Source organism: Bufo gargarizans, chromosome 1 (assembly GCF_014858855.1).
Source record: "Bufo gargarizans isolate SCDJY-AF-19 chromosome 1, ASM1485885v1, whole genome shotgun sequence".
NCBI classification, from domain to species: Eukaryota; Metazoa; Chordata; class Amphibia; order Anura; family Bufonidae; genus Bufo; species Bufo gargarizans.
In genome coordinates this window covers 587,328,600-587,356,105 of record NC_058080.1, presented here as the reverse complement: position 1 = coordinate 587,356,105, position 27,506 = coordinate 587,328,600, and the positions used below count along the sequence as shown (strand labels likewise).

The following is a 27,506-nucleotide window of genomic DNA, read 5'->3' as shown; positions in this document are numbered from 1 at the left end:
ACCCTTAGTCATGATTAAGGGTCCTTGAACTGAAACAAATAGACTTATTTTTTTTGCCATTTTGGTTTTTGTACTCGTGGAACAATAAAGGCTGCATCATATTTTTGGAAGCTGGGTTTATCGTATTCTTCCTTGTTGAATTTCTGCTATGTTCCTGGCATTACCCATGCTTCCATCATTCAGCTCAGCTATCCCCCTAATTTGTTAATTGTATATCTATACAGTGTACTCCTTTATGTATAATTCCTCTGTGGTGGTTTCTTCTTTAGGTACTGGCCTTCAAGCCAGATGTACATTCTGTGTAGCATGATCCGAATCAGGGGCTGAGAGCATGAGTGACGTTGCAATCCCATCCAAGATGAAGAAGGGGTTGCTGAAGGATCCGGACATAGCGGACCTCTTTTGCAAAGATGATCCAGAGACATTATTTGTAGACCTGCATGAGATTGGACATGGCAGCTTTGGAGCAGTTTACTTTGTAAGGAGATTTTCCATAATTAGCAGTTGATTTATTTTTGCAGTTATCTTATGCAGCGGTGTAGTCCTCCTCTATAGTTTACTTAAAAAAGGACCTGACATCTCATAAGATTTTTTCATGAAATAAAAATTCTGGGGCGTCCTGTTGTACCATTCTTCTGTTAAAGGGGTTATGTCACTTCAGCAAATAGCATTTATTATGTAGATAAAGTTAATACAAGGCACTTGCTAATGTATTATGATTCTCCATATTGTCTCCTTTGCTGCGTTGATTTATTTTTCCATCACATTATACACTGCTCATTTCCATGTTTATGACTACCCTGCAATCCATCATTGGTGGCCATGCTTGCACACTATATAGGAAAGTGCCGCCCTCTCTGGTGTCCAGGACTGTGGGACCGCACATAGGCTGGTGCCTTTTTCCTATAGTGTGCAAGCACGGCCACCACTAATGGATTTTAGGGCGGTCGTAACCATGGAAACGAGCAGTGTATAATGCGATGGAGAAATTAATGAAGCAATATAGACAATCACAATGCATTTGTAAGTGCCTTGTATGAACTTTCTCTACATAATAAATGCTATTTGCCGAAGTGACACAACCCCTTTATTCTCCCTACGGATTTCTGAATAAATTGATTGTTACCAGTTGGGCCATGTTCCCCCACTGGGTAGAGACACACTAGTTTGACAAACAGAATGGTTCTGTAAGGGCTCCTTCAGACGGCCGTATATTTGTGTCCACATTCGTTCCGCCGTTTTGCAGAATGAATGCGGACCCATTCATTTCAATGGGGCCACAAAAGATCGGGCCAGTACACTGTGTGCTTTCAGCATCCGTTCCGTGGCTCCACAAAAAAGATAGAACATGTTGAATAAGCATTTCTATCAAGGCCTGGCCGTTCCGCAAAATGCCAGTATCCGTGTTTTGCAAATCATTTGCGGACTGCAAAAACTGATACGGTCATCTGAATAAGCATTCAGACACTCATTTGTCAATGTATTCATTAATATTCAGAAGGAATAGCAGAGGAATGCAGAGCACAATGCAAAGTTATGCAAAAAAAATGTCAGGAGTGGTGATGGACCTGTCAGCTTAATATGCTAGTAGCCAAAATGGCACAAAACATTTGGCAGTGAAATAGTATAACGGTTAGATAGTGTGTGAACCTGGTGTATTCATGAGGAGACTGTTCTCCATGCCTCTCGGGTAGGTGCTTGGCAGGCTGTTGTATATGCACATTAGCCTGCCCCTCACTGCAGAGGAGGAAGGGGGGAACCGGCTCCTCATGAATACACCAAACTGCCAGCTAGTACTTCCAGGAGCCAGAGGTCACGTTTGGTGCTATTTGGGCGTAGCATGGACCTGTACATTAAAGAGGACCTTTCACCACTCCTGACATGCCTGTTTTAATAGCTTCATGCCTTCCCCATGTAATAATTCTGAAGAATCTATTCTTATGTCTGTATGTTGTGCCATTCCTTTATTATTTCTCCTAGAAGTTATGAATGAATTACTAGCAGTCTGCAGTAAGGGTACAGAGGGGAGGTAACCAGTTGGAGGTGTGTACCTGCACACCCCTCTGTACCCTTACTGCAGACTGCTAGCAATTCATTCATAACTTCTAGTAGAAATAATACAGGAATGGCACAACATACAGACATCATTTGAGAGCAGTCACTACACAAAACTGCTTTAATCTTATCTCCAGTTTGCCTTTGTCATATTTAAAATTGATGTGATATGTTATGATCTATATTCTGCCTTATCTTCATATCCCCATCAGTAGATCTGTACCTATGAAACTGGCTGACCTGTTGCATGTGCGCCTGGCAGCTGAAGGCATCTGTGAGGGGCGTGGCAGTTGCACAGAGAGCAGAGCCTCTAGGAGTAATGTCAATGCCTCCCTTAATCCTAGAGGCTCGTTTGAAAATATAAAAACATCATTTTTCTCAGCAATGCGGACACATATGAACATGGACATGTACAAATAATCTTGCTGACAGATGCCCTTTAAGATGCCCCAAACAGATGGAATCGCTGATGCATATGTTATATACCTGTCCAAAAAGAGAGAAACTTAGTAGCTATATTGGGTGTCTGTCTGTAAAACATTTTAATCTTTAAATTGTTTAGGCTACAAATTCCACAACTAATGAAGTGGTGGCTGTTAAGAAGATGTCCTACAGTGGAAAGCAGATGAATGAGGTAAGATCATTCACAACCCATGGCCCTTGGAGCCAAGGTTTGCAGCCCCCTGTCCTACTGGACAGAAACACAGCTGATCAGCTGTGTTTCTGCCTGCAGCGCCGCACGATAAAGCATTACAGCTCCTGATCCCGCACTGTAGCAGGAGCATGACAGGTCCCCGGCTGTCAGTGACAGCGAGGGACCTGAGGAGAAGGCCGAAGCAGTGTATCAGCGCTTCTGCCTTCTCCTCAGATAGGTGAGCGGTGCACTATTCAGAGTGGACCCAGAGCTGCAGGGTGAGGAGACCCTAATCAACTCTGCCTGTGTACAATGTCCCCACAGCAGGCTGGTTTCCCCTGCCCCACAGTGGAAATAGTGCAAAAAACAAAAGTCTGTGTCCCCAAAGGTCTTTCAGTGACCTCTTGGGGACAAATCGTGCGGAACAAAAATATTTTTAAAAAATTATTGAAATTTTTATTTTTATTTTTTAAACCCATAAGAAAAAATATGATGTGGCAAAAAAATATATTACAAATAAAAATAAAAGGAAAAATTGCAAAACAAGAGTGTTCACTATCCCCTATGATCCCTTGGGGGACACATTATGTTGCAAAAATATATTTAAAAAAAAATATAGAAAATTAAAAAAATTTAATACATATAAAAGAAAATAAATGACCGTAAGTGCAAAATAGTAGAGTGTTCATTGTCACCCCCCAACAGTCGTTTATGACCTCTTGGGGGGACATATTATGTGGCAAAAATCGATTTAAATAATTAGTAATAAATCAATTATAAAAAAAATACAATAAAATATTAATAAAATACAAATAAAAGTAAATAAAAAGGAAAGTGAAAAATTAACCAAAAGTGTCAGTGTATTTGTAGCAGAAATATTAAAAATGAAATTAAAAAAGAAAAAAAAAAATAATACAGAAAAGAAAAACAACCACACCAACCGAAACTGTCACCGTTATTGCCCCATTCACGTGAAACTTTACATATTATATAAAAAAATGACCGACCCAAAATAGGGAACTAATTATAAAAAATTTATTTTGGTGTCAGATTGCATATTTAAAGAATAATGAGCTATATTTTGGAAAACAAAACATTTTTAAAGTATTTTTTTTACATTTCCCCCCAAATAAAACTAAAAAAGAAATTATAAGGCCCTATGTGTCAAGTGAGAAATTGTTGCAAAAATTATTTTGGTAGTCCCAACACATAAAAAAGTTACAGCTGTTTGACCCACCACTTGCGCTAAATCACTAAAAAAAAGTGTCTGTTCAGGCCTGGTTATTAAAGTGTTAACCAAGTGCTTTACCCTCTAGTAAGGGAAAATGACTACTGGTTATTGCATGGCCCCTGTAACTGGCAGGAGGTGGTAATAACCAGGGAGCGTCATCCTCTGCAGTCAAGGAAATCGCTGATTTACGAATAGGAGGCAGTTTTCCGTAAAAATGACTTTTTTAACAAGTTCCTGCAGCATGGCCCCTAAAACAGAAGATTCTTACTTACCTGCTTCATGCCGCCCTGCCTCCATTTTCTGGTTCCTGCACTTTCACACCTGTCAGTGCATGGCCATGGTCACATACACCGCTCCAGTCAATGACTGGCTTCAGCAGTGACACGATGCTTGTGGCCACATCACCGCTGAAGCCAGTGATTGGCTGGAGAGGTGCATGTGACCATGGCCGTGCACTGCCAAGTAAAAAACAGCTCGGGGAGCAGGTAAGTATAACTCTATGTGCGGTGAGGGAAAGATGCTCGCTGGCTGCCAGCTTCCTCACCGCGCCTGCGCCGAATACTGAACGGTGCGAGATTTCACCAGAGCACAGGGCTGGCAGACAGATGCGAGCGCTGCCTGGCCCTGTCAATCAGGTCGTGGAGGGGTGGGGGGGCGACAAAGGTGGGAGAACGGAGCCTCTAGGAGCAGGAACAACCCCCCCCCCCCCTGCTCCTAGCATATTGTAAAAGTTAAACGGGGGCATATTACACTGCAAGATAGTCAGGTCAATTACTGGGAATAAGTGTTCATAAGAACGCTCATTCATGATAACTGGCCTGTATAATGGTGCCGCACATCTCTCTGTGCAATAGGGGATGTACTACTGATAATCAATATAACTAAATGAAGGAGGAATGACTGTGGTAGTGATCATTCCTCCTCAGTCACTTTGCATTGGCCTGTGTAATAGGCTGATTCAAATGAGCGGCAATCAACTTTTTATTTATTTATTTGCGGCCCCTTGAAATAGAGCAATGTGACAATGCGGCCCTCAGACCAAAAAAGGTTGAGCACCCCTGTCATAGTGTCATGGGTGGGATCGGTTAGTCAGGTAACTTGACATTACTTCTTCTGTCTCACAGAAATGGCAGGACATACTCAAGGAGGTCAGGTTTCTACAGCAGCTGAAACACCCAAACACAATAGAGTACAAAGGGTGCTACTTAAAAGATCATACAGCATGGGTAAGTAACGGTGGCATACTCTTATCTGCAACCATGTGATCTCTACCTTTTTTTTTATTACTTAAGGTTAGAAATTTGCTGCAAGGTAAACATATTGAATAGTCTGCAGATGGAATTTAGAAGTTAAAGGGCTTGTACAGGTTTAGAAAAAATATAGCTGCCTTCTTCTAAAAACGGCACAAAACATGTCCACAGGTTTTATTTGGTATCTCAGCTCAACCCTATTCACTGTAAAGCCACTTAGCAGCAATTCCAGAACAACCCATGTACAGATTTGGCAATGTACCTTGAAGAATTCAGCCAGAACTCCTTAATGACTGCCACCAGAATGAGTCATCTCTTTAAAGATGGCACCCACTCCGCAGCGGAGCGAAGACCATAACCTCAAGTTGCCCGCTGTTTCACATAGCAGACACCCGAGGCCAGAGATCGGTGATGGTTCCGATCGCAGACATTTAACCCCTCAGATGCCGTGGTCAAATATGACGACGGCATATGAGAGAGGAAAACTGCTCCCCTGCGCTTCAATTGGGGGAGCTGTTGATGGTCTCTGAAAGCCCCGTTTTTTCTGAAGAAACCAGGGCTTTTAGTGCTGTAGTTCCTATGGAGCCCTGCAGATGGCAGCGCTCCATAAGAACATGGAAAATCTACAAAGAATTGTATTAGAAATTCAATGCAATATATTGGCACAACATATATTATCAAAGCAATCTAATGATTTCTTCTTATTGTCAGGTTGACAAAATGCCTGAACTAGTAAAAATGTATACAGTACATGTTTATTCCGTACAGTGAATGCCCCAATGGGGGAAAAAAAAAATATTTTCATCGCTTTACCTTCCAAATAAATGGAATTAAAAAGTTATACACACTCCAACATGGTAACAATAAAAACTATAGATCGTCCTGCAAAAAAAGACCCCCTAAACACCTCCTTAGACAAACATTACTATAAAAAGTTATGGGGGTCAGAATATGGAGTTGAAAAGACATATTTATTATTATTTTTTTCCCCTGTATTAAAACACAAGAAAAAGTATATAAAAGTGGTGTTGTTGTAATCATATTGACCCAGAGAATGAAGGGCACAGTTTTACCGCATAGGCAAAGCTGTAAAAACAAAACCCATAAAACTGTGAAATTGTATTTCTTTCCAACTCCACCTCATTTGGATTTTTATTTTTTTTCCAGTTTCCCACTATATTGAATGCAATATTAAATGGTGCCTTTTAGAAAGTAAAATCTGTCCCACAAAAAACAAGCCCTCATAAGACTATGTGAATGGGAAAAATAAGAAATTATGTCTCTGGAAAGGCAATAAAGTGAAAAAAAAAACACAAAAATGGAAAATTGCCTGGTCCTCTAAGGGTTAATCTCTGTATATGTTGCATCCCTATTGCTTTGTATATATAGGGGCAGGTATGTAAAAAAACAGTAGAATAGCAGTAGGTTTGATCAATTGATTGAGAATCATGATGGAGTTGGATGGCCAAGTTGACCGTCGTGGTAAAAGCTGCCATTTGGCTATGGGACCTGGCCCTTTTGCTTATGAAGAAGGAGGGGCTAACAGAGGAAGCGGGAGAAGCAAGGGTGCACAGAGTGGCTTGGGCCCGCCCATTTGCCTAGAAATTTAAAGTTCTTTTTCTCCAGAATGAAGCAATGGATCTGTAAAGGTACAACCACATGGTGGTGGTGTGTCGTGGCTGGGACACAGCTGTGTGTCTGTACAAGCCACATCGGGCTGTAGTTAAATTAATTAGGACAGCACTGTTTAGTCGGGCTGCATTGTTAATGGCCCCGTGGTGTTGGGGGTACCTCTCAGCCGCTAACAATACAGACTAAACAGTGCGGTCCTAATTTAAAAGTATCATGACATTCAGAGCAGCTAGTCTTAGAAGGCATGGAGCCTGGTTTATCAGTGAATTTGATTATTACAATACCAATGAGCTGACCTAGTGTTTTTATTTTTGTTTGTTTGTTGTTTTTAAAGCTTTACTTTCTGTGTTACTATAATGGTATTTTTGTCAACCTTGTGACCTGTGCATATATTCAGATATTTATTTCTGATTTATTTCAGCTGATAATGGAATACTGCCTAGGATCTGCATCAGATTTGCTAGAGGGTAAGCGAATACAGACATGTTATCTAAACCTGTAATGTGATTGTGCATTCTGAAAACCTGGTTTTGAAGAGATGTTATGTTGTATATAATTTTCCTTGCAAACCATTATTTACAATGGTGCTTAAACTTTTTTGAACCTTTCAGAATTTTCAATATTTCTACATACATGTACCATAAAATTACATTAGATAAAGATGACAATATTTTTGACTCATTTGTTATTTAATTTTTTGAGGAAAATTATCCAATATTACATGTCTGAGTAGCAAAAGTATGTGAACCTTTAGGATTAGTAGATCATTTTAAGGTAAAATTAGGTGTTTTTAGTAAATGGGATGATAATCAGTTGAAAGTAGGGGATTATGTTTTATTTAAAGAACAGGGATCTATCAAAGTCTGATCTTCACAACACAGTGTATCATGGCATGAACAAAGGAGATTTCTCAGGACCTTAGAGGAAGGGTTGTTGATGCTCACCAGGCTGGAAAAGGTTACAAAATAACATCTAAAGAGTTTGGACTCCACCAATCCGCAGTCAGACATATTGTGTACAAATGGAGAAAATTCAAGACCATTATTACTGTACCCAGGAGTGTTTGACCCACAAGATCATGCTAAGAGCAAGGTATGCAGTAGTCCATGAGGTCACAAAGGAAACATTAGCTAATGTTAACAGTCATGAGTCCATCACGCTGAACAACAATGGTGTGCATGGCAGGATTGCAGGGAAAAAGCCGCTGCACTCCAAAAAGAGTGGTGTGGGCATGCAAACACCAGTGCAAAAAAGAGAGACCCTGTCTTGCTGCTGAAATATTAAGCAGCAGACATATAAGGATATATCTATGCCAAGATTCTGTGTCTCCCGCTGAGTTAAAAAAAAGAAATTACCTCACTAAACTATGCATGATTCTAATAAAATAAAATAAGTTACGTTTTATATTAATTAGCAAGTGGGGGAAAAAAGAGCACCTAGAGGCTCATTAGCATATTGTAAAAGTGTGTATTTTATCAGAACGGCTGCAGGGAGAAATGTAAAAAACATACTGTTATGTAGTGCTGACATTAGCGCATCGCTAATGTCAGTCAGCTACATAACAGTAATTCTGATGGTAGAAACCCTTTAATCCAATAGAAATTCTGACAAAGGACCTGAAGGAAGCAGTTCATGGAAGGAAACCAGAGTCGAAGATGTTTGGAATGGGGTAAATGATTCCTCCAAGACGATATGCAGGACTAATTAACAATTACCGGGAGCGTTTAGCTGCAGCTATTGCTGCACAAGGGAAAGGTTCACATATTTTTACTACTCATGGACATGTGCTGTTGGATCACTTTCATCAATATATGACCAGGGCTAATGTTTTTGACTAATTTATTTGACTTGGTTATCAGTATCTACTGTTAGGACTTGTGAAAATCTGATGCAGATTTAGGTTAAAGTTAAACAGAAATACAGAAAATTCTGGAGGGTTCGCAAACTTTCGAGAAATACCGTATGTGTAACCCAAACCTAGAGTGTTGAACCTAAAAATACTTTGTAAAGTACCAATAACATTTAGTCTGCAACAAGCAGTGTAACTGCACTGGACATCTCAAGCATCTAATTTTGCCATTGTAACCTAAAGCTGGCAAATTATAGGTTTTTCTTACAGCTACCACAGCTGCTTAAGCAACTTTTAACTATTTCTATGAAGAACAAATGAATTGAGTTTAGTTTAGTGTTGATGACTTGTATATTTTTAGGATGTCTGTTCTTGGCAGTGCCCAGATGTGGTAACCACACATGGGTCACTGCTACCTGCCAGGTTGCACCTGTACTTACAACTTAAACCACAGCAAGTGCAGATGCTGCTGGCACTTAGCGATAATCCTCATATAGTTACCATGGCCCAGTTGCACCGTGTATGGGCACCCTTATACTTGTCATCCACCTGATGAGAGGACCATTTGAACATTCATGTATTCCTCTGACCCGGGTCGGGTATAAGTCTATCAGCATGGCACATTTTGACTTGGCAAGATTTGCCCACTCTTCTTTGCAAAAAATACTCCAAATCTGTCAGAATGTGAGGGCATCTCCTGTGCACAGCCCTCTTCAGATCACCCCACAGATTTTCTATCTGATTCAGGTCTGGGCTCTGGCTGGGCCATTCCAAAATTTGTATCTTCTTCTGGTGAAGCCAATCCTTTGTTGATTTGGATGTATGCTTTGGGTCGTTGTCAGATGAAGTTCCTCTTCATGTTCAGCTTTCTAGCAGAATTCTGAAGGTTTTGTGCCAATATTGACTGGTATTTGGAACTGTTTTTATAATTCCCTCTAGCTTAACTAAGGCCCCAGTTCCAGCTGAAGAAAAACAGCCCCTTGGCATGATGCTGCCACCACCATGCTTCACTGTGGGTATGGTGTTCTATTGGTGATGTGCAGTGTTGTTTTTGCTCCAAACATATCTTTTGGAATTATGGCCAAAAAGTTCAAACTGCTTTTGGGAGACTTCAGATGTGTTTTTGCAAAATGTAGCCTGGTTCGGATGTTTTTCTTAAGAAAATGCTTTCGTTTTGCCACTCTACCCCATAGCCCAGACATATGAAGAATACGGGAGATTGTTGTCACATGTACCACACAGCCAGTACTTGCCAGATATTCCTGCAGCTCCTTTAATGTTGCTGTAGGCCTCTTGGTAGCCTCCCAGACCAGTTTTCTTCTCGTCTTTTCATTAATTTTGGAGGGAGGTCCAGTTCTTGGTAATGTCACTGTTGTGCCATATTGCTTTTGCTGTGGGATGCGACTAAGAAAATTTCAGGAAAGACCAACTAGAGCAGCTGAACTTTATTTGGGGTTAATCAGAGGCACTTTATATGATGGCAGGTGTATGCTGACTCCTATTTAACATGATTTTGAATGTGATTGCTTAATTCTGAACACAGCTACATCAAACTTATGCAACCACATTATTTTAGTTTTATTTTTTAATTATTTTTCTTCCCTCCACCTAAAACATTTCAATTGTTTTTCAATTGAGTGGTACAGTTTATAAGTCACATTAAAGGTAGAAAAAGTTCTGAAATGATTTTATCTTTGTCTAATTTTTTTACAGCACAGAAACTTGACAGGGGTGTGTAGACTTTGTATATCCACTGTACATTAATAGCTATGTATTGGCGATGATGTACGTCGTTTTACTTTATAATGTATGTAAGTTATGCTGGCAATTTTGAACTTTAGGTTGAATAGGAACAATACTATGGGTAGTAAGAAGCCTGAAGGGTTATATCTTCCTCTAAAAAAAAATGTATTTTTCCGTAGTTCACAAGAAGCCACTTCAGGAAGTGGAGATAGCTGCCATTACTCATGGTGCCTTGCAGGGGCTGGACTACCTGCATTCACGCAACATGATTCACAGGTATAGTTGTCATGTTCTCCAGCTGATGTGTTTCCTAAATGTTCCGTATTTTATCCTAAAAGGTTAATTTTCAGCGCTGGTCAGTTTTTCCACATGCCACTATCGTAATTAGGAATACAGTACTAATCTGTCTATACCTCCAGCGTATACTTTTACACATTGTTCACTGTCATTTTTGACAGCACAAAGTATATTCTAATGTTCTATTCTCACTGTCAAAAATACCAGAACCTGACGAGTCACATTATCATAAAGTATATTTATATCTGCAGTATTTTTTTTCTTTTATTCAGCCATAATTCTTCCGAGCAACCATTTGGTTTCTGCTGAAACCTTTCCCTTCTGTTGCGTTGCCTCCCACCCCCCGCTATTTGGATCTTGTTGTATTTCAATAAGATCCATCAGGATTCCATTGAAAATAGGTCAGTCCTGACTTTTATGAATGGTAGCTTAGACTGTAGTGTGAACAAAGGCTTATTCATAAGATTTATAGATAGACTAAGTTACAGTATGTTTACGCGCAGATGCCATCACTCCTCTGGTCTCTTGTCCCCATACAAAACATACCTGTTTACTCGAGCTACACAGGGCAGTCATTGGCAAAGAGTATGTACGTTCATTTTGAATAAAAACCAAAATGCCTAAAGCTAACCAAGAGATAAGGGGTTCACAACAGTGCAGTCAGCGATAGAAGTAATTGGAAAAGATTCTTTTATATCCGTTTGTATTATGATATGTAACAGGAATGTATGTTATCAATTCTATTTATTTTCTGTTAATAAAAGTAAAAAAAAAAACAACCACCCAAAATGCCTGACTGCAGATTTCAGGGGGTCAAGACACCCCTATACACATTACATGGCCAGCTGATCCTTCCAAAAGCATTGGTTTAGGCCAACCTTTATTTAATGTGTGTATGGCCAGTGTAGGCTGCTTTCACATCTGCGTTGTTAATTCTGGTTTTGAGATCCGGCAGAGGGTCTCAAAACCGGAATTAAACAGGTCTGTGCCATTTAATGCATCAGTTTTGGCAGGATCGGGTTGTATTAAATCAAAACTGAACAAACCAGATCTGCTATGAAATTCATTGTAAGTCAATGGCGCCGGATCTATTTTCTTTGCTGCAAAAATTTTTCCGTTCCGTTGACAGATAGCACATGTCCTATATTTGGCTGCAAATCACAGTCCGTGGCTCCATTCAAGTCAATGGGTCCGCAAAAAAAACGGAACACACACGGAAATGCATCCGTATGTCTTCCGTTTCCGTTCCGTTTTTTCTGAACCATCTATTGAAAATGTTATGCCCAGCCCAATTTTTTCTATGTAATTACTGTATACTGTATATGCCATACGGAAAAACGGAACGGAAACGGAACCACAACGGAAGCAAAAAAACGGAACAACGGATCCGTGAAAAACGGACCGCAAAACACTGAAATGGACATACTGTAGTGTGAAAGAGGCCTTACATTGATTTTCATGCTAGAACTGGTTTGTTCCCTTTTGCAAACTGAACACCAAACCGCAGCTTGGAAAGGTTTTGTGTTCGGCACCAAAAAGCAGCAAAACTCCATGGATGTATACTTATGCATCCTGATCAGTTTTGTCCCCATTGACAATGAATGGGGACAAAACTGAACCGTTTAATTCCAGTTTTGAGATCCTCTGCTGGATCTCAAAACCAGAACTGAAAAGCCAGATGTGAAAGTAGCCTTGAACGCCTTTCAGTTTTTCTTGGACTATGCAGAGTGCATTTGCTAGAACAACTTGCGGAATGCAGATGAGTGGCTCCACATGTAGCATGCTCACTCCAAAACATAACTCAAATATAATTTATGTATTCATATGGCCGGTATAAGGCCTCATGCACACGACCTTATTTGTTTTGCAGTCCGCAAAAGACAGATCCTAGCCGTGTGCATGCCGACAACGTTCATTTAATTTTTTTTATAGGTCATATATTCCATCTTTTTTGCGGGGCCGCAGAATGGACATACAGATGCAGACAACACATGGTGTGCTGTCCACATCTTTTACGGCTCGATTGAAATGAATGGGTCGCATGCCATCCACAAAAAATGTGTATCAAATACAGACCAAACATACGGTTTTGTGCATGAAGCTGTACGCAGAAACCTCCAACAGAGATTGTATTGGTTTCCACTAAACAGATGCTTATGACATTGTCTGTGTTTCAGATGTAAGGAATGGGGACTAATGTGAAGGAATATATTCTTAAGGCTACATGCACACAACCGTATGTATTTTGCGGTCCACAAAAAAATACGGATGACATCCGTGTTGCATCCTTTTTTTTTTTTTTTTTTGCAGATCCATTGTATCAATGCCTATCCTTGTCTTCAAAACAAACAAGAATTGTCAGAAGAGGGAAAGGGATGAGGGCGTAAGGCCTAGAAACTAGGTAAAGGAGATGGACACCTCCTAGTAAAACCCTAATCAAAGTCCTGACTAACTACAAGTATGAACAGACCTCAGAGGTAGGGGAGTTCATACACAAGAATACCCAGTGTCTTAACTCTCCCTATAGGACCCTGGTACTAATGTCAGGACGGAGACAACCTGTTCCTCCAAAAGGAAGGACGAACAGGAGTCTCCCTCAGACCTTAACCCTAAGTTCACACCTGAGCGTTTTACAGCGCGTTCCTACGCGCTGTAAAACGCTCAACAAGGAGAAACCAATGCTTCCCTATGGGAATGGTTCTCACCTGGGCGTTTTACAGCGCGTAGGATCGCGCTGTAAAACGCCCGACGCTCAAACAAGTTCTTGAGCTTTTTTTTGGGCGTTTGTCGCGCGTTCCCGTACATAGACTTCAGCGGGAACGCGCGACGATGTGTGTTCGCTTGTCTCTGTATGCGCGATTGTAAACGCCGGTACAATCGCGCATACAGAGCGCTCGTTTCAGGACGCTCAGGTCTGAACCCAGGGTAATACAAATGACAGGGAAATGCAACACACACAAAATAACCCATACAAAAGGGAAAGAAAACACTTAACTTCAAGTGGCAATGGCAGCACCAGGACCTCCGAGCCGAGATCCACAACTCAAACTGAAGCTATAAACCGCATAGCATAGTGGGAGAAACAACAATAAATAGAGAAGGATAAATGACCATAATAGCCACACCTGGGGAAAGAACGTGTGGCAAGCACCAGAAATAACAGACGTCATTTGATCCAAACGGAAAACATGTCAGATCAAACCACGTGTTGCCTGTCTCACCGATCTCCAGGCCACCTGTCGCGGGAACATCTGTGACGAGAATAGGACATGCTCTATATTTTTGCAGGGCTATAGAACGGACAGATGGATGCGGATAGAATATGGTGTGCTGTCCGCATTTTTGGAGGACCCATTAAAATGAATAGGTCCTCATCCTATCCGGAAAAAAATAAATAACTGAACGGACATGGAAACAAAATACGTTTGTGTGCATGAGGCCTGATACTGGGCTGAGAATAATGCCAATGCTGTATAAATAAAATTAAAAAAAAATTAAAAACCTGGGACAACATCGGTTCTCTGACTATCACTTTCATCTTGATGACATCTGAATAGTCCTGTGTTCAGCATTTGCACCACTTTTTACTGATCAATGTTAAAATCATTCAGTGAATGCATGGCACCAACAAAATGTTGATCTGCTGAAAATAGTCACGTTAGAGAAATATCTGTAATAGACTTGACTACAACCCCCTCTAGTGGATATATGATTCAGTGTTTGGGGCATATGCTGCATCATTATAGGACAGCCTGTTAGTTGTGCAGCTTTATATTCTTATACTGTTCCTTGTAAATTGCAAAACTCAAATAGGATATTGGTTACAGAATACTATTAGCAAGGTCCATTGGACACCTAAAGGCTGGGTTAGCTCATCGTGTGTTTTTGTCCCAGTAAGGAAAAAAAAAATCGCAGTAAAAAATGTATGCCCGTGGGTAATCGCCATTGCAGTTTTTACAGGTGTAACTCTTTTCACCAGTAAAAGCCACAATTATGGTGAAAACTTATTTTTATTTTTTACAATGCAGTTTTTGTGCTTTTTACCGCACAAAAAATGCAAAGTGTATATGAAACAAAGATTGAGCAAAATCCCATATTTATAATGTGTATATTCATCAGTTCAAAAAGAAGATTACAGTGCCATATGTGTGTAATATCTATGTTCACAAATGGAGCATGACTCTTTGTATTTCTATTTTTAAGGGATATTAAAGCTGGAAATATCCTGCTTACTGAGCCCGGTCAGGTAAAATTAGCAGATTTTGGTTCTGCATCTATAGCATCACCTGCCAACTCCTTCGTGGGAACCCCATATTGGTAAAATACATCGCTATTCATTATAAAGTATATATGTGCTTTGTTGTTGCATCTCTTGTGGGGTGCACTGTGGCTGTCTATTACGGAGGTGTGTTCACCGTCATGGCTCTGTTCACATCTGCATCTGTCGCATGTTCCTTTGTTTGTTCCCAGAAAAAAAATACCACTGCTTGCAGTGTTTTTTTTTGTTTTTTGTTTGTTTTTTAAACAAAATGACAGTAAGGTGAGCAGTAAGGTGGTGGAACGAAGAGATGTAGAAAAGACTTGACCTAGAACGTAGAGCAAAAGTACCACATCATGGAGACTTGCATGGTTCACTGCCCTATGTGTCACATAGATAGATATAGTTTGTGATCTTGCAAAATATATCCCCTTAAGATTCAGGTGACATTGAAGACGAAACAAATGCAATGTAAGCAAATAGAGTATCTCCAGTCCATGATCCTGTGAAAAGAGACCACAATGGACATGATCCAACATTGATAGTTATAAGAGTGGTTATAACAGTTGTGATGAAGCATATACTGTATGTGTGTAAGGAAGTATAAAGTCCATATGTATCGAGAGAGATGTGAGCATGATGGCGCCTGTGGGGGGCGCTTAACAAAGGGTATGCATCTTGTGCCGTAGAGAGATAAGAAACAGAAAACGGAACACGAAGGAGAAAAGTTCAACCTCCAGTAATAAACAGAACGTCCATCTCCCAGCAGAGGGATCTAGTTGGAGTATGTGGGGCCCTGCCAGAAAACTTGCCACATTTGTGGGATCTGGCCTTGGACACCTTTCTCCAAGGCTCAATCTTTGGCAGAGCAGGTAGGGGGATCTCTCATGTAGCGGTCATGCTTTATGCAGATCTTCCAGTGCATGGATGATGATCCTGCAGCCATTTTTCATCACGGAGAGGCCGAAGTGTATTGAAGGCTTTGCTTTCTTAAGGCCTCAAGCAAATGTTTTAGAAGTCATCTCTTAGCTTCATGCGGTGGACGCAGTGTACTGAAATAATGGCAGCACCTTGGGTTTTGACCATTGGGGATCTGATTTATAAAGGAATATACTTTATCTGCAAAAATAGGATTGGTTTTATATATTGAATACCATTCCCACTCTTGAAAATATCATCTGTGCGTTTCTTGTGGGCGCATGGGCACTTTAAGACTTGATGTGCACAAGTGATTTTTGCTATTATTAAAAAATAGCTATGCGGTGAAAAAGCAATCCACTACAGTAACACATGTGACACTGAGGACCAATCGTGTATATTTTATTTTCAGGATGGCCCCAGAAGTTATTTTAGCAATGGACGAGGGGCAGTATGAAGGCAAGGTTGATATTTGGTCTCTTGGTATCACTTGCATTGAATTAGGTGAGTAAAACAAATATATATCTTTTAAAGGTACTAAATGAACACCCGCACATTTTCCCTTTCAAAGTGTTCTATATTATGGTGTAAGTTTTAATTCTCATGCATGATGTGTGCCGTATAAGAGGCTAACCTCGTTTCCACAACCCCAATAGGGTGCATGGATGCATGTCCAAGCACAGTGCTTCCCATAATTGACATGCATGCATTACACAGTTCCTATAGGCACCATATATTGCTTTATGTTCCCTGCAGCAGCAAGGAAAGTCTGCTACTGGTAAGGGGTGTCCAGCTAGGTTATCAGCTAATGGCTATGCTGTTGGCGAGTTGAAAAGGTAAGTTTGCCAGGGGACAACCACTCTGCACCACTGTAAGGTTGATATAGGATATGAAGTTGTTACCTGTGGTGTTCAGTGGGTCCAGGGAAAGCGTAATTCCCTAGAATGACCTGTCAGATTAAAATAATTGGATTAGAGTGTGTGACGACGCTAAATACCACTTCTGCACAAGTGCAACACCTTAACGTTCTGCATGGTCCTAGCTTCTTCTTCCGCTTCTGCTCATGTGGCTCACTTTTTCTCCTGTCTTTCAATGTACAGCTGAAAGGAAGCCTCCGCTGTTTAATATGAACGCAATGAGTGCCTTATATCACATAGCCCAGAATGAGTCCCCAACACTACAGTCAAATGAATGGTAAGTGCCTAGTGTTTAGTGTATTAACATACCTGGTGAAATTAGTATCACTGACTAGTTTCTAGCTATAATGTATGGAAGCAGCACCTCATCACCTGCATGAAGGGTGTGCAATCACAATCTGATGTCGCTGGTTTTATGTAATTTGTAGTTAGTGCTTCAGAAAATGTTACCATGTCCTAGAGACTCTCTATAGCTCCACAGATGACTCTTGACCTCACTGGTGCACTGATATCAACACCCTGTTGACGAGGGGCACATGACCACTGCATCCAGTTGCTGGCTGCAACGGTGACCTTCTCCCTTTTGTCATGGCAGATGGTCACGTGACGCAATGAAAGAGACCGAACTTGTATCTACTTTATGTCTGCATTATTTTTCAAGCATACTTTTATTTTTTGGGGTGGTTAAAAGGCTTTATATGTTTAGCAGCAATTTATCATATTTTCAATAAAATTTCCAAAACCTATTTTTAAAGGGACCAATTCAGTTCTGAAGTGGTTTTGACAGACTTGTATATTAGAAATCCTCCACATTTAGAAAGTTTATTATCCTTTTAGGTGTTTCGCAGGAATTAAAGCAAAATGGAGCTGAATTTAAAAAATGTATTTTTTTATTGCTCGGTTTCAATTTTAATCCACCAGCAGGTGATGAAAAAAGAAACAAAATGTTTGCTCATGCTTTATTACCCTAAGAGCTCATGCACACGACCGTATGCCCTCCGAGACATGCGGGCCATATGTCCCGGAGCACATCGTGCGCACGGGAGCGCACAGCATCATAGGTATCATAATATCATACGAGTGCGGGACAATAGTCCCATGGGCGGCCCGATGCGCACAGCATCGTAGAAACCTATGATGCTGTGCGCTCCCGTGCGCACGATGTATGTCGCTCTGGGACATATGGCCCGCATGTCTCGGAGGGCATACGGTCGTGTGCATGAGCCCTAATTCTGCAGCTTGCCACATACTGCGATGCAACAGCTGCAAAAAAATCCGACTTGGATGGATTATTTTTTTTGCGACTGTCACATGGCAGTTCCAGCATGTAGCAACACCATTGAAATTCATTGCATGAAAGATCATGCAATACATGACGCCGTGTAGCCGGACCCTTATAGATTTAATTAGTATTGAGGTTTATAAAGTAAAAATTACATGTTTACAATAAAATTTAGTTAAAGGGGTTGGCCACTTTCTAATATAGCCCAAAGTTATTTGCAAAGTATTTTGTGCGCTCCACACAGAGGTCCTATCCATAAAATGTCTGGAGGGTTATGTGACCACCAGGCAAATAACCTCTATATGATGTCACCTTCCTTCAAATACACTGCACCTGCCATCTACACTTGTTCTGTTGGGACTTTAGTGCCGGTACAGTGTGTTTGAGTGGAGGAGACATCACATGGAGGTGATTTGCTTGGTCACATGTCTCTCCTTTAGTGGCCATCTTATGGACAGGACCTCTGTGTGTGCAGCACAAAATACTTTGTAAACAAGGGAGCATACCTTATGAAATATAGGAAATGGTGCAGAATAGCAACAAAGGTTATATTAGTAAGTGTTGTGTAATCATCCTACATAAACATTGATCAACCGTAACCAGAAAGTGGCCAACCTTTAAATAATTTCTCCCAAGTATGGCAATATCCCATATGTGGTCATAAATGGCTATATAGGCAAATTGCAGGTCTCAGAAGGGGAGGAGCACCATACGGCTTCTTAATCACTGATTTTGTTTGAGTTGGTTTAGGCTCCATGTTGCATTTGCAGCACCCCTAAAGTACCAGTACATTGGAAAGGAGAAACCCCCAAGAAATTCTCCTTGCTTGGTAATTAACCCTTCCCCCTCCAAAAAATAAAAATTCAGCTAGGCGTGTAGTAATGGTTTTCGCCTCATAAGTGTTGATTTAATAACTTTTTTTTTTGTTTTTTTTTCCAATAATACATTGCTTTAGCCCCACAATTTTCACTTTTATAAGCACCGTAATAACGGTCACTCAATTTCTACAGTACGGAAATGCCTCATATTTAGTTAGTCTGCTGTTTGGGAACACGGCAGGGCTCTGAAGGGAAGGTGCACCATTTAAAATCTAGAACATGGATTTTGTTGAAATTATTATTTTTGTTGACTTTTCACTTTATAAGGCCTCATGCACACGACCGTTGTGTGCATCCGTGGGTTCGTTGAAAAATCGGAAAGGGCACCGTTTTGCAGCAGAGACCGTGATCCGTGTATCCTGTCCGTCAAAAAAATAAGACCTGTCCTATTGGCATCCGTGATCCGTGGCCGTAGGTTACTTTCATACAGACGGATCCGAAGATCCGTCTGCATAAAAGCTTTTTCAGAGCTGGGTTTTCACTTCGTGAAAACTCAGATCCGACAGTATATTCTAACACAGAGGCTTTCCCGTAGTGGTGGGGACGCTTCTAGTTAGAATATACAACGAACTGTGTACATGACTGCTGCCTGGCAGCACCCGATCTTACAGGGGGCTGTGATCCGTACAATTAACCCCTCAGGTGCTGCACCTGAAGGGGTTAATTGTGCGTATCATAGCCCCCTGTAAGAGATCCGGGGCTGCCAGGCAGCAGGGGGCAGACCCCCCTCCCTCCCCAGGACGCTACTGCAGTCCTGGTTGCCATGGTTACTTAGCAATAGTAGAAGCATCATACTTACCTGCTGGCTGCTGCGATGTCTGTGTCCGGCCGGGAGCTCCTCCTACTGGTAAGTGACAGCAATGCGCCGCACAGACCTGTCACTTACCAGTAGGAGGAGCTCCCGGCCGGACACAGACATCGCAGCAGCCAGCAGGTAAGTATGATGCTTCTACTATTGCTAAGTAACCATGGCAACCAGGACTGCAGTAGCGTTCTGGTTGCCATGGTTACCGATCGGCGCCCCAGCGATTAAACTGGGACTCCGATCGGAACTCCGCTGCCACCAATGATCGGGGAGGGGGAGAGGGGAGGCCGCACACTGCCACGAATGTTATTAATGCAATAGAGCGAGGGAGGGGGGCCGGGGGAGGCCGCACACTGCCACCAATGTTATTAATGCAATAGAGGAAGGGGGGGCCGGGGGAGGCTGCACACTGCCACCAATGTTATTAATGCTTTTGAGGGAGGGAGGGGTCTGCCCCCTGCTGCCTAGCAGCCCTGATCTCTTACAAGGAGGCTATGATACGCACAATTAACCCCTTCAGGTGCGGCACCTGAGGGGTTACTTGTGCTGATCACGGCCCCCTGTAAGAGATCGGGTGCTGCCAGGCAGCAGGGGGCAGTCATGTACACAGTTTGTAGTATATTCTAACTAGAAGCGTCCCCATCACCATGGGAACGCCTCTGTGTTAAAATATACTGTCGGATATGAGTTTTCACGATGTAACTCATATCCGACAGTATATTCTAACATAGAGGCGTTCCCATGGTGATGGGGACGCTTCAAGTTAAAATATACCATCGGATTGGAGAAAACTCCGATCCTATAAAAGACTCCAGATTTTACATTGAAAGTCAATGGGGACGGATCCGTTTGCAATTGCACCATATTGTGTCAACGTCAAACGGATCCGTCCCCATTGACTTGGATTGTAATTCAGGACGGATCCGTTTGACTTCGCACGGCCAGGTGGACACCAAAACGACTTTTTTTTCATGTCCGTGGATCCTCCAAAAATCAAGGAAGACCCACAGACGAAAAAACGGTCACGGGTCACGGACCTAGTTTTTGCGGACCGTAAAAAAAAACGGTCGTGTGCATGAGGCCGAAGACACACCTGATGATAAGATGCACCTACGGTTTAGAGGAGAAAAATGGGAAAAAAAATATTTTTAACTAAAAGGTGTGCTAAAATATGTGCAGTACATGGGTGTAATTCCTATGGATGAGGGGGGTTATGGTCACATTTAATATAAACACTTAGGCCACTAATAGTACAGACCCTAAACAGTGTTTATATTAAGTGACTATAACCCCCTTCATCCTTAACCTGTTCCTAATATAGGGCGTATTGGTACGTCCTATGTATTTCCGATCACCTCCGCTCGGCCGGCGGTGATCGGAACCCGGTGCCTGCTGAAATCAATCAGCAGGCACCCAGGATCAATGCCATGGGGGGGTCCTGTCATTTTATATTTTGCATCATCATATTCTAAGACCCATAACTTTTTTATATTTCTGTTGAGGCAGCTGTGTGAGGGCTTGTGTTATACAGCATGAGCTGCGGTTTTTATTGGTATCGTTTTTGGGTAATCACTTTTTATACCATTTTTATTTTTTTTGCCAGGTGACCAAAAAACTGCAGTTCTGCCATTTGTTTTTTTCTGTTTCTTTTTCTGCAACGTTCACCGTGTGGGATACGTATTATATAAGTATTATATAAGTGATATTTTTTAAAATAAATCAGCTCTTTATGGATTTGGCGATACCAATTAAGTGTATTTTATTTATGTTTTTGCCAACAATAAGGGACTGGATGTGGGGGGAGTGGCTTTTATTTTAAAGTAGAAATTCAATTTTTATCTTTCAAAAAGACTGTTTTTTGTTTAGGCTGACTAGGGGACTTGAACTTGCGTTTATCCAATTCTATATAAAATACTTTAACTTCCCTATAGTAATATATTCTTGTCAGTATTAGGCTTCATTCAAATTTCAATTTTTCACGGAAATTTGCTGTTCGCATTTTCAATAGCTGGCACACATACCCATTGACTTTAATATGTTTATTCACACATCAGTTATCACCTGATCCTCTTTATCCAATTGCTGGCTTCAAGAGACACTTTACTGCTGAAGTCAGGGCTTGGCTAAAGAGGATCAGGTGACCATGTCCATGCCGGGGAGGAAGAAAATCGTGGAGGACCGGAGCAGCGGGTAGAAGGTAAGTATGATCTTTTCAGTGGGGAAGGCATGCTGTATTCCTGGACAACCCCTTTAAGGGTCCATTCACACGTCCGTTTTTTTCTTTCCTGATCTGTTCCGTTTTTTCAGGAACAGATCAGGACCAGATCTGGACCCATTCATTTTCAATGGGTCCTGGAAAAAATCGGACAGCACAATGTGTGCTGTCCGTTTCCGTTGTTCCGTTCCGCATGTCCGTTTAAATATAAAACATGTCCTATTCTTGTCCTGAAAAATCGGATCCTGGTACAATACAAAGTCAATGGATCCGCAAAAAACGGATGACATTCGGATGTCATTCCGTATGTCATCCGTTTTTTGCGGATTCCGTTCCTGGAAACACATAACAAATTATTATTTTTTTATTTTTATTTTTTTTTTCTTTCAATTTTTGTTCAAAGAAATCCAAACAACTTTATTTGATTATTGAAATGTATACATGTTCCCGTTTTTTGCGGATCCGCAAAAAACGGATGACATACGGAAACATTTTCAGGAACAACGGATCCGCAAAAAACGGACCGTTTTTCAGGATGAAAAAAAAACAGGACGTGTGAATGGACCCTAAGGCTACATATGGAAATGTGAATGAGTCAAAGTGTAATGCTGTATAACATGAGATTAATTCTTTAATCATTTTAAATAGAATTCCCTACAAATGGAAGAGATGCCTTTAGGCTCCATTCACACGTCCGCAATTCTGTTCTGCATTTTGCGGAACGCAATTGCGGACCCATTGATTTTTATGGGGCCGTACTATGTGTTGCCCCACTCTGGAATTGCGGACCCGGGTCCGCAATTCCATTCCCGAAAAAATAAAATAAAAAATAGAACATGTCCTATTCTTGTCCGCAATTGCGGACAAGATTAGGCATTTTCTTTTAAGTGCCGGCGATGTGAGGTCCGCAAAATGCGGAGCGCACATTGCCGGTGTCTGTGTTTTGTGGATCCGTGAATCCGCAAAACACTTACGGATGTGTGAATGGACCCTAATGTTGTGTATCTACTCTTTCTTTTTTTTTTTTTTATGTAACCACCAGTTGCTCTGCCAAAGTAAGCACAGCTTCCTCCTCTCCTGCATAGGGATCTGAACAGTTCTTTGCATTCAAACAATTAGTTTTTTTTCCTTTTACTTTTCAGGTCAGGATCATTCAGGGGATTTGTGGACTACTGCTTGCAGAAAATACCTCAGGAACGGCCGACATCAGCGGAGTTGCTGCGGGTAATAAAGCACTACTTTTTTCTACTTATCTAGAGCATGCAGTGTTTGATAAGAACATTATTTAACTCCAAAACACCATGGACGTAGTTGTTTTCATATTTCACTGGCTGAAAAAAATGTCATCAACGACTCTGTGCTAAAATCATTTTTTTGGGGGGATATTAGTAAAGGGAGTCTGTCAGGTCATTTTCACCAATATAACTAACAGCATTTCCCCTCAGAAGAAGGCATTCCATACATACCGGTGTGCACTTTGTGACTTTATTCCATGTCCAGGAAAAGCACTTTTATTCTGCTGAAAAACGGGCCCCCCAAGTGCCCAGCTGGGTGGACTTTGCTTTGGGCACTTGGAACAGCAAAGCCCTCCAGCTGGGCACTTGGGAGACTTTTTTTCTGCAGAATAAAAGTTGTTTTTTCTGGACATGGAATAAAGTTGCAAAGTGCAAACGGGTATATATGGAATGCGTTCTTCTGAGGGGCAATGCTGTTAGTTATATTGGTGAAAATGACCTGACAGACTCCCTTTAAACCTAAACCTCAGGACATAAAATCAACATAACTTATGCCGCAAAACAGTCAATATAGCATAATTCCACATACTGCTGAATGTTGGGTTTGATGGGTCAGTGATGAGTAAATCAGTGTTTGTATTAAGCCTCATTCACATGTCAGTGTTTGGTCAGTGAATTCTATCCGTGATTGTGAGCTAAAACCGGGTGCAGATCTTTCCCTTATACCTGATGTCTGTGGAGGCTCCAATCCTGGTTTTGGCTCACAATCATTGATGGAAATCACCGACCAAAACACTGACGTGTGAATGAGGCTTTACTTTCTCTTTTACACAGTCCGTGTTTGGCTAGTGATTTCCTAGCGATATGCCCCCATTGTCTGTGATGAGACAACCCCTTTAATGACCGCCATTATACTTTTTCACAGAGGTGATTAAGAGGCTTTATTCTAGAGTACCACCTTTTCGGAATAGAATAGGATCAGGCTGCAAACAGTGCTGAAATCTCCAAGCTGTCCACTTATAGCTAGGGACTTGGAGATTGTACTGAAGACCAATTTGATTCATCGCCACAGCTGTGATCGATGTGAGAAACCAATCACAGCAGTCACGGCCCGCTGAAACGGCTTTCCTCCAGTCTCCGCCTTTTCTCGGAGAGGAGCTGAGAAAAGTCACTTCCACAACTGAAAACCAGTTCCATTCACCTTTAATGGGGCTTACAGAAATCCAAATGAATGGAACCGATTTTCAGTCGTGTGCTTTTAGGAAGGTTTTTACTTCCACTTTTACACTTTGGTCAACAAGTAGTATGAAGCCATAATCTGTTTTTGAAAATATAATTTCCTTTTTAAATATAACAATATATTACCGTATATACCAGTTTAAAAAAACATACATCAACATATTTAGTATCTATGTAATCAGAACAAATACAGAAATCTGAGGCATATGGAAGGAAAAGTCTATTTACTTTAAAAATGTTATACATGAAATTGCATTTTTTTAAAAATCTTTTTGTACGATTTAGGCTACTTTCACACTTGCGTTTGGGGTTCCGCTTGTGAGATCCGTTTGAGGGCTCTCACAAGCAGACCCGAACGTTTCCGTTCATCCCCAATGCATTCTGAATGGATAAGGATCCGTTCAGAATGTATCAGTTGGCTCCGTTCCGCCTCCATTCCGCTCAGGAGACGGACACCCAAATGCTGCTTGCAGCGTTTTGGTGTCCGCCTGGCCGTGCGGAGCCAAACAGATCTGTCCTGACTTACAATGCAAGTCAATGGGGACGGATCCGTTTGACGTTGACACAATATTGGTGCAATTGCAAACGGATCCGTCCCCCATTGACTTTCAATGTAAAGTCAGGAGTCCCTATTAATATACCATCGGATCGGCGGTACGCCCTAATGTCCTGGTACTTAAGGACACAGGGCGTACCTGTACACCCTGTGTATTTCCGATCACCGTCCGCCGCTTGGCACCTTGGCTAAATAAGGGGGGGGTCTCGTGACACCCCCCCCCCAGCCCCCGTGTCGGCAATCGCCGCAAACCGCAGGTCAATTCAGACCTGCGGTTTGCGGCTTTTACCTGTGGTTGCGGCGGTGATCGGGCGTGCCATCGGGTCCCCATGCGGCTGTAGGGGGGACCCGATGGCATGCAAGGCATGGCGCTGCCTTGCTGAGGCATCGCGCTGCCTTCCGGTGACGAGCCTGTGAGATCCAGCCCCCTGGATCTCACAGGCCGGAAGCTGTACGAGTAATACACACAGTATTACTCATACAGCCAATGCATTCCAATACAGAAGTATTTGAACGCATTGTAAAAGGGATTAGACCCCCAAAAGTTGAAGTCCCAAAGTGGGACAAAAAATAAAGTAAAAAAAAAGTTGAAAAAATAGTTTCCCCCCCCCCCAAAAAAATTTCTATTTCAATTAAAAATAAACAAAAACATTCATTTTTAAAAAAAATAAAGTTAAAAAACAATCGTAAAAAAATGGGGGGGGGGGGGGGAGAAAGTATACATATTAGGTATCGCCGTGTCCGTATCGACCAACTCTATAAATATCACATGACCTAACCCCTCAGGTGAAAATCGTTAAAAACAAACAAAAAAAGTGTCAAGAAAGCCATTTTTTTTTTTGTCCTCTTACATCACAAAAAGTGTAATGGCAAGCGATCAAAAAGTCATATGCACCCCAAAATAGTGCTAATCAAACTGTCATCTCATCCTGCAAAAAATTAGACCCTACCCAAGATAATCGTGTCTGGTCCTGAAGGCCAAAATTCCTTGGACATGAACTAGTTAAACACTTTCATTAATTTGTCATGAACTATCAAATGCTCTGGATCATCAGCCAATCGTGGATAAGTACTGTACATAAAATGTACCTGTCAGAAGATACAAATAATCTACCATGCTCAGCACTACTGTATATAAGATTTCTATATTTGTTTTTCACCTCTGGTGAGATTCTACATTATATTGCCCCTCAGTGCCTAGAACAAGTTCTGGACCATCAGCATGTCTGGATACTGGAAAGGCCTTACTTAATACTCTCTCGTTTCTAGGCCGGGTCTACACAGTGGTTTTTATTCGGCTTCATTTTCAAAAAGGCAAAAGGATCCTAAACCGAGAATAAGGATACATAAGCGTTATACTTCTCCTTGTGCTCTGATTTCTAGATTTATTAACCGAAAAACTACTGTGTGAACACCTCAAAACAGTCTAATCCTCGGAGCACATAAAAATACAATAAAGTATAAAAGTTCAGAGTACTTCTTGTGATCGGACAGCCACTACATATAATGTCGCAGTAGTGTCCCATCAGTGATCAGCCAAAGCCTGCTACTACACATAGTAGCACAAAAGTGCTCAGCCAGAGCTTGCTGTTACATACCCTGCCACAACAGTATTCATTCAGAGCCTGCAGGTACCCCTGAAGAAGCTGCAAAGCTAAGCTGGACATTATATGTAGCAGCAGGCCGCTCACGAGACGTGCTACAAACTTTCATACGTTATTGTAATTTTTATGTGCCACAAGGATTATACTGTTTTAGATTAAACTGCTCTGGATGTGCTGTGGACAGTTTCTCTTGTGCTAGCAATTCTAGGATCTGGGAGCTCTGTACAAACTATTTTACTATATCGCCTCCTTTAAGTATTCTGCGTGATCTAAAGCCACGTGTCCTCCTTATCCACGGGTCATCCCCGCATAGCAGGTCTGTTCTGTATACAAGGCCACAGATAATCTCCTAACAGGTTCATAGGTTAAGTCTTCAGTCTGCCTCCCCCAGCTTTTGCTCTCTAGTAAACCTACACATGGGTTCATTGCCGCATCTATGTGACCGCACTAGCCTAGATCTGTACTCGCTACCTTCAAATACAAGGTACCCGAAAGGTATAGTTCAGGATTTACATGACATGTCACCTGGAGAACTATATACAGTAGAGGGTTTGTACTACATTTACTTGTAGCCTTGCTCTGGGAGGACGATGGGTTCCTTGGGTGACTGATTTAGGTAGCATGCACACGACATGCTAAAACCATAGTATAGTACAGGACCAGAGAAGTGTATGATATTAGACAAATCTCATGCACAATTAGGTACAGAAATTGACCAGCATCTTGGTGGAATAGATTACTGCTCACAGATGATGCAGTTCTGACCACCGAGTGACCACTGGACTCTGTTCACACATCTTTTTTAAGGAGCAGAATAGCAAGCCGGGCAATGCGGGCATCATACATACAAGAAATAGTCAGTGTGGGAATGTGAGCATAACTGGTCTTTTCTTTTAAAAATAAAAAAT

The 27,506-nt window shown here is 41.5% G+C and overlaps 1 protein-coding gene across 5 annotated transcripts in view; it reads left to right on the top strand.

The window, feature by feature from the left end:
• The window catches only part of TAOK3 (TAO kinase 3), a 195,499-nt gene that overhangs the window by 41,270 nt on the left and 126,723 nt on the right, over positions 1–27,506 (top strand). For all 5 annotated transcript variants that reach the window (XM_044275825.1, XM_044275823.1, XM_044275827.1 and 2 more), the window contains exons 3-11: positions 270–478; positions 2,618–2,689; positions 5,045–5,146; positions 7,224–7,269; positions 10,574–10,670; positions 14,895–15,008; positions 16,280–16,371; positions 16,968–17,061; positions 23,107–23,188. In XM_044275825.1, coding sequence (XP_044131760.1) covers positions 332–478; positions 2,618–2,689; positions 5,045–5,146; positions 7,224–7,269; positions 10,574–10,670; positions 14,895–15,008; positions 16,280–16,371; positions 16,968–17,061; positions 23,107–23,188 — 846 coding nt within the window. In that variant the 5' untranslated portion in view covers positions 270–331. The remainder of the gene's footprint in view (positions 1–269; positions 479–2,617; positions 2,690–5,044; positions 5,147–7,223; positions 7,270–10,573; positions 10,671–14,894; positions 15,009–16,279; positions 16,372–16,967; positions 17,062–23,106; positions 23,189–27,506) is intronic.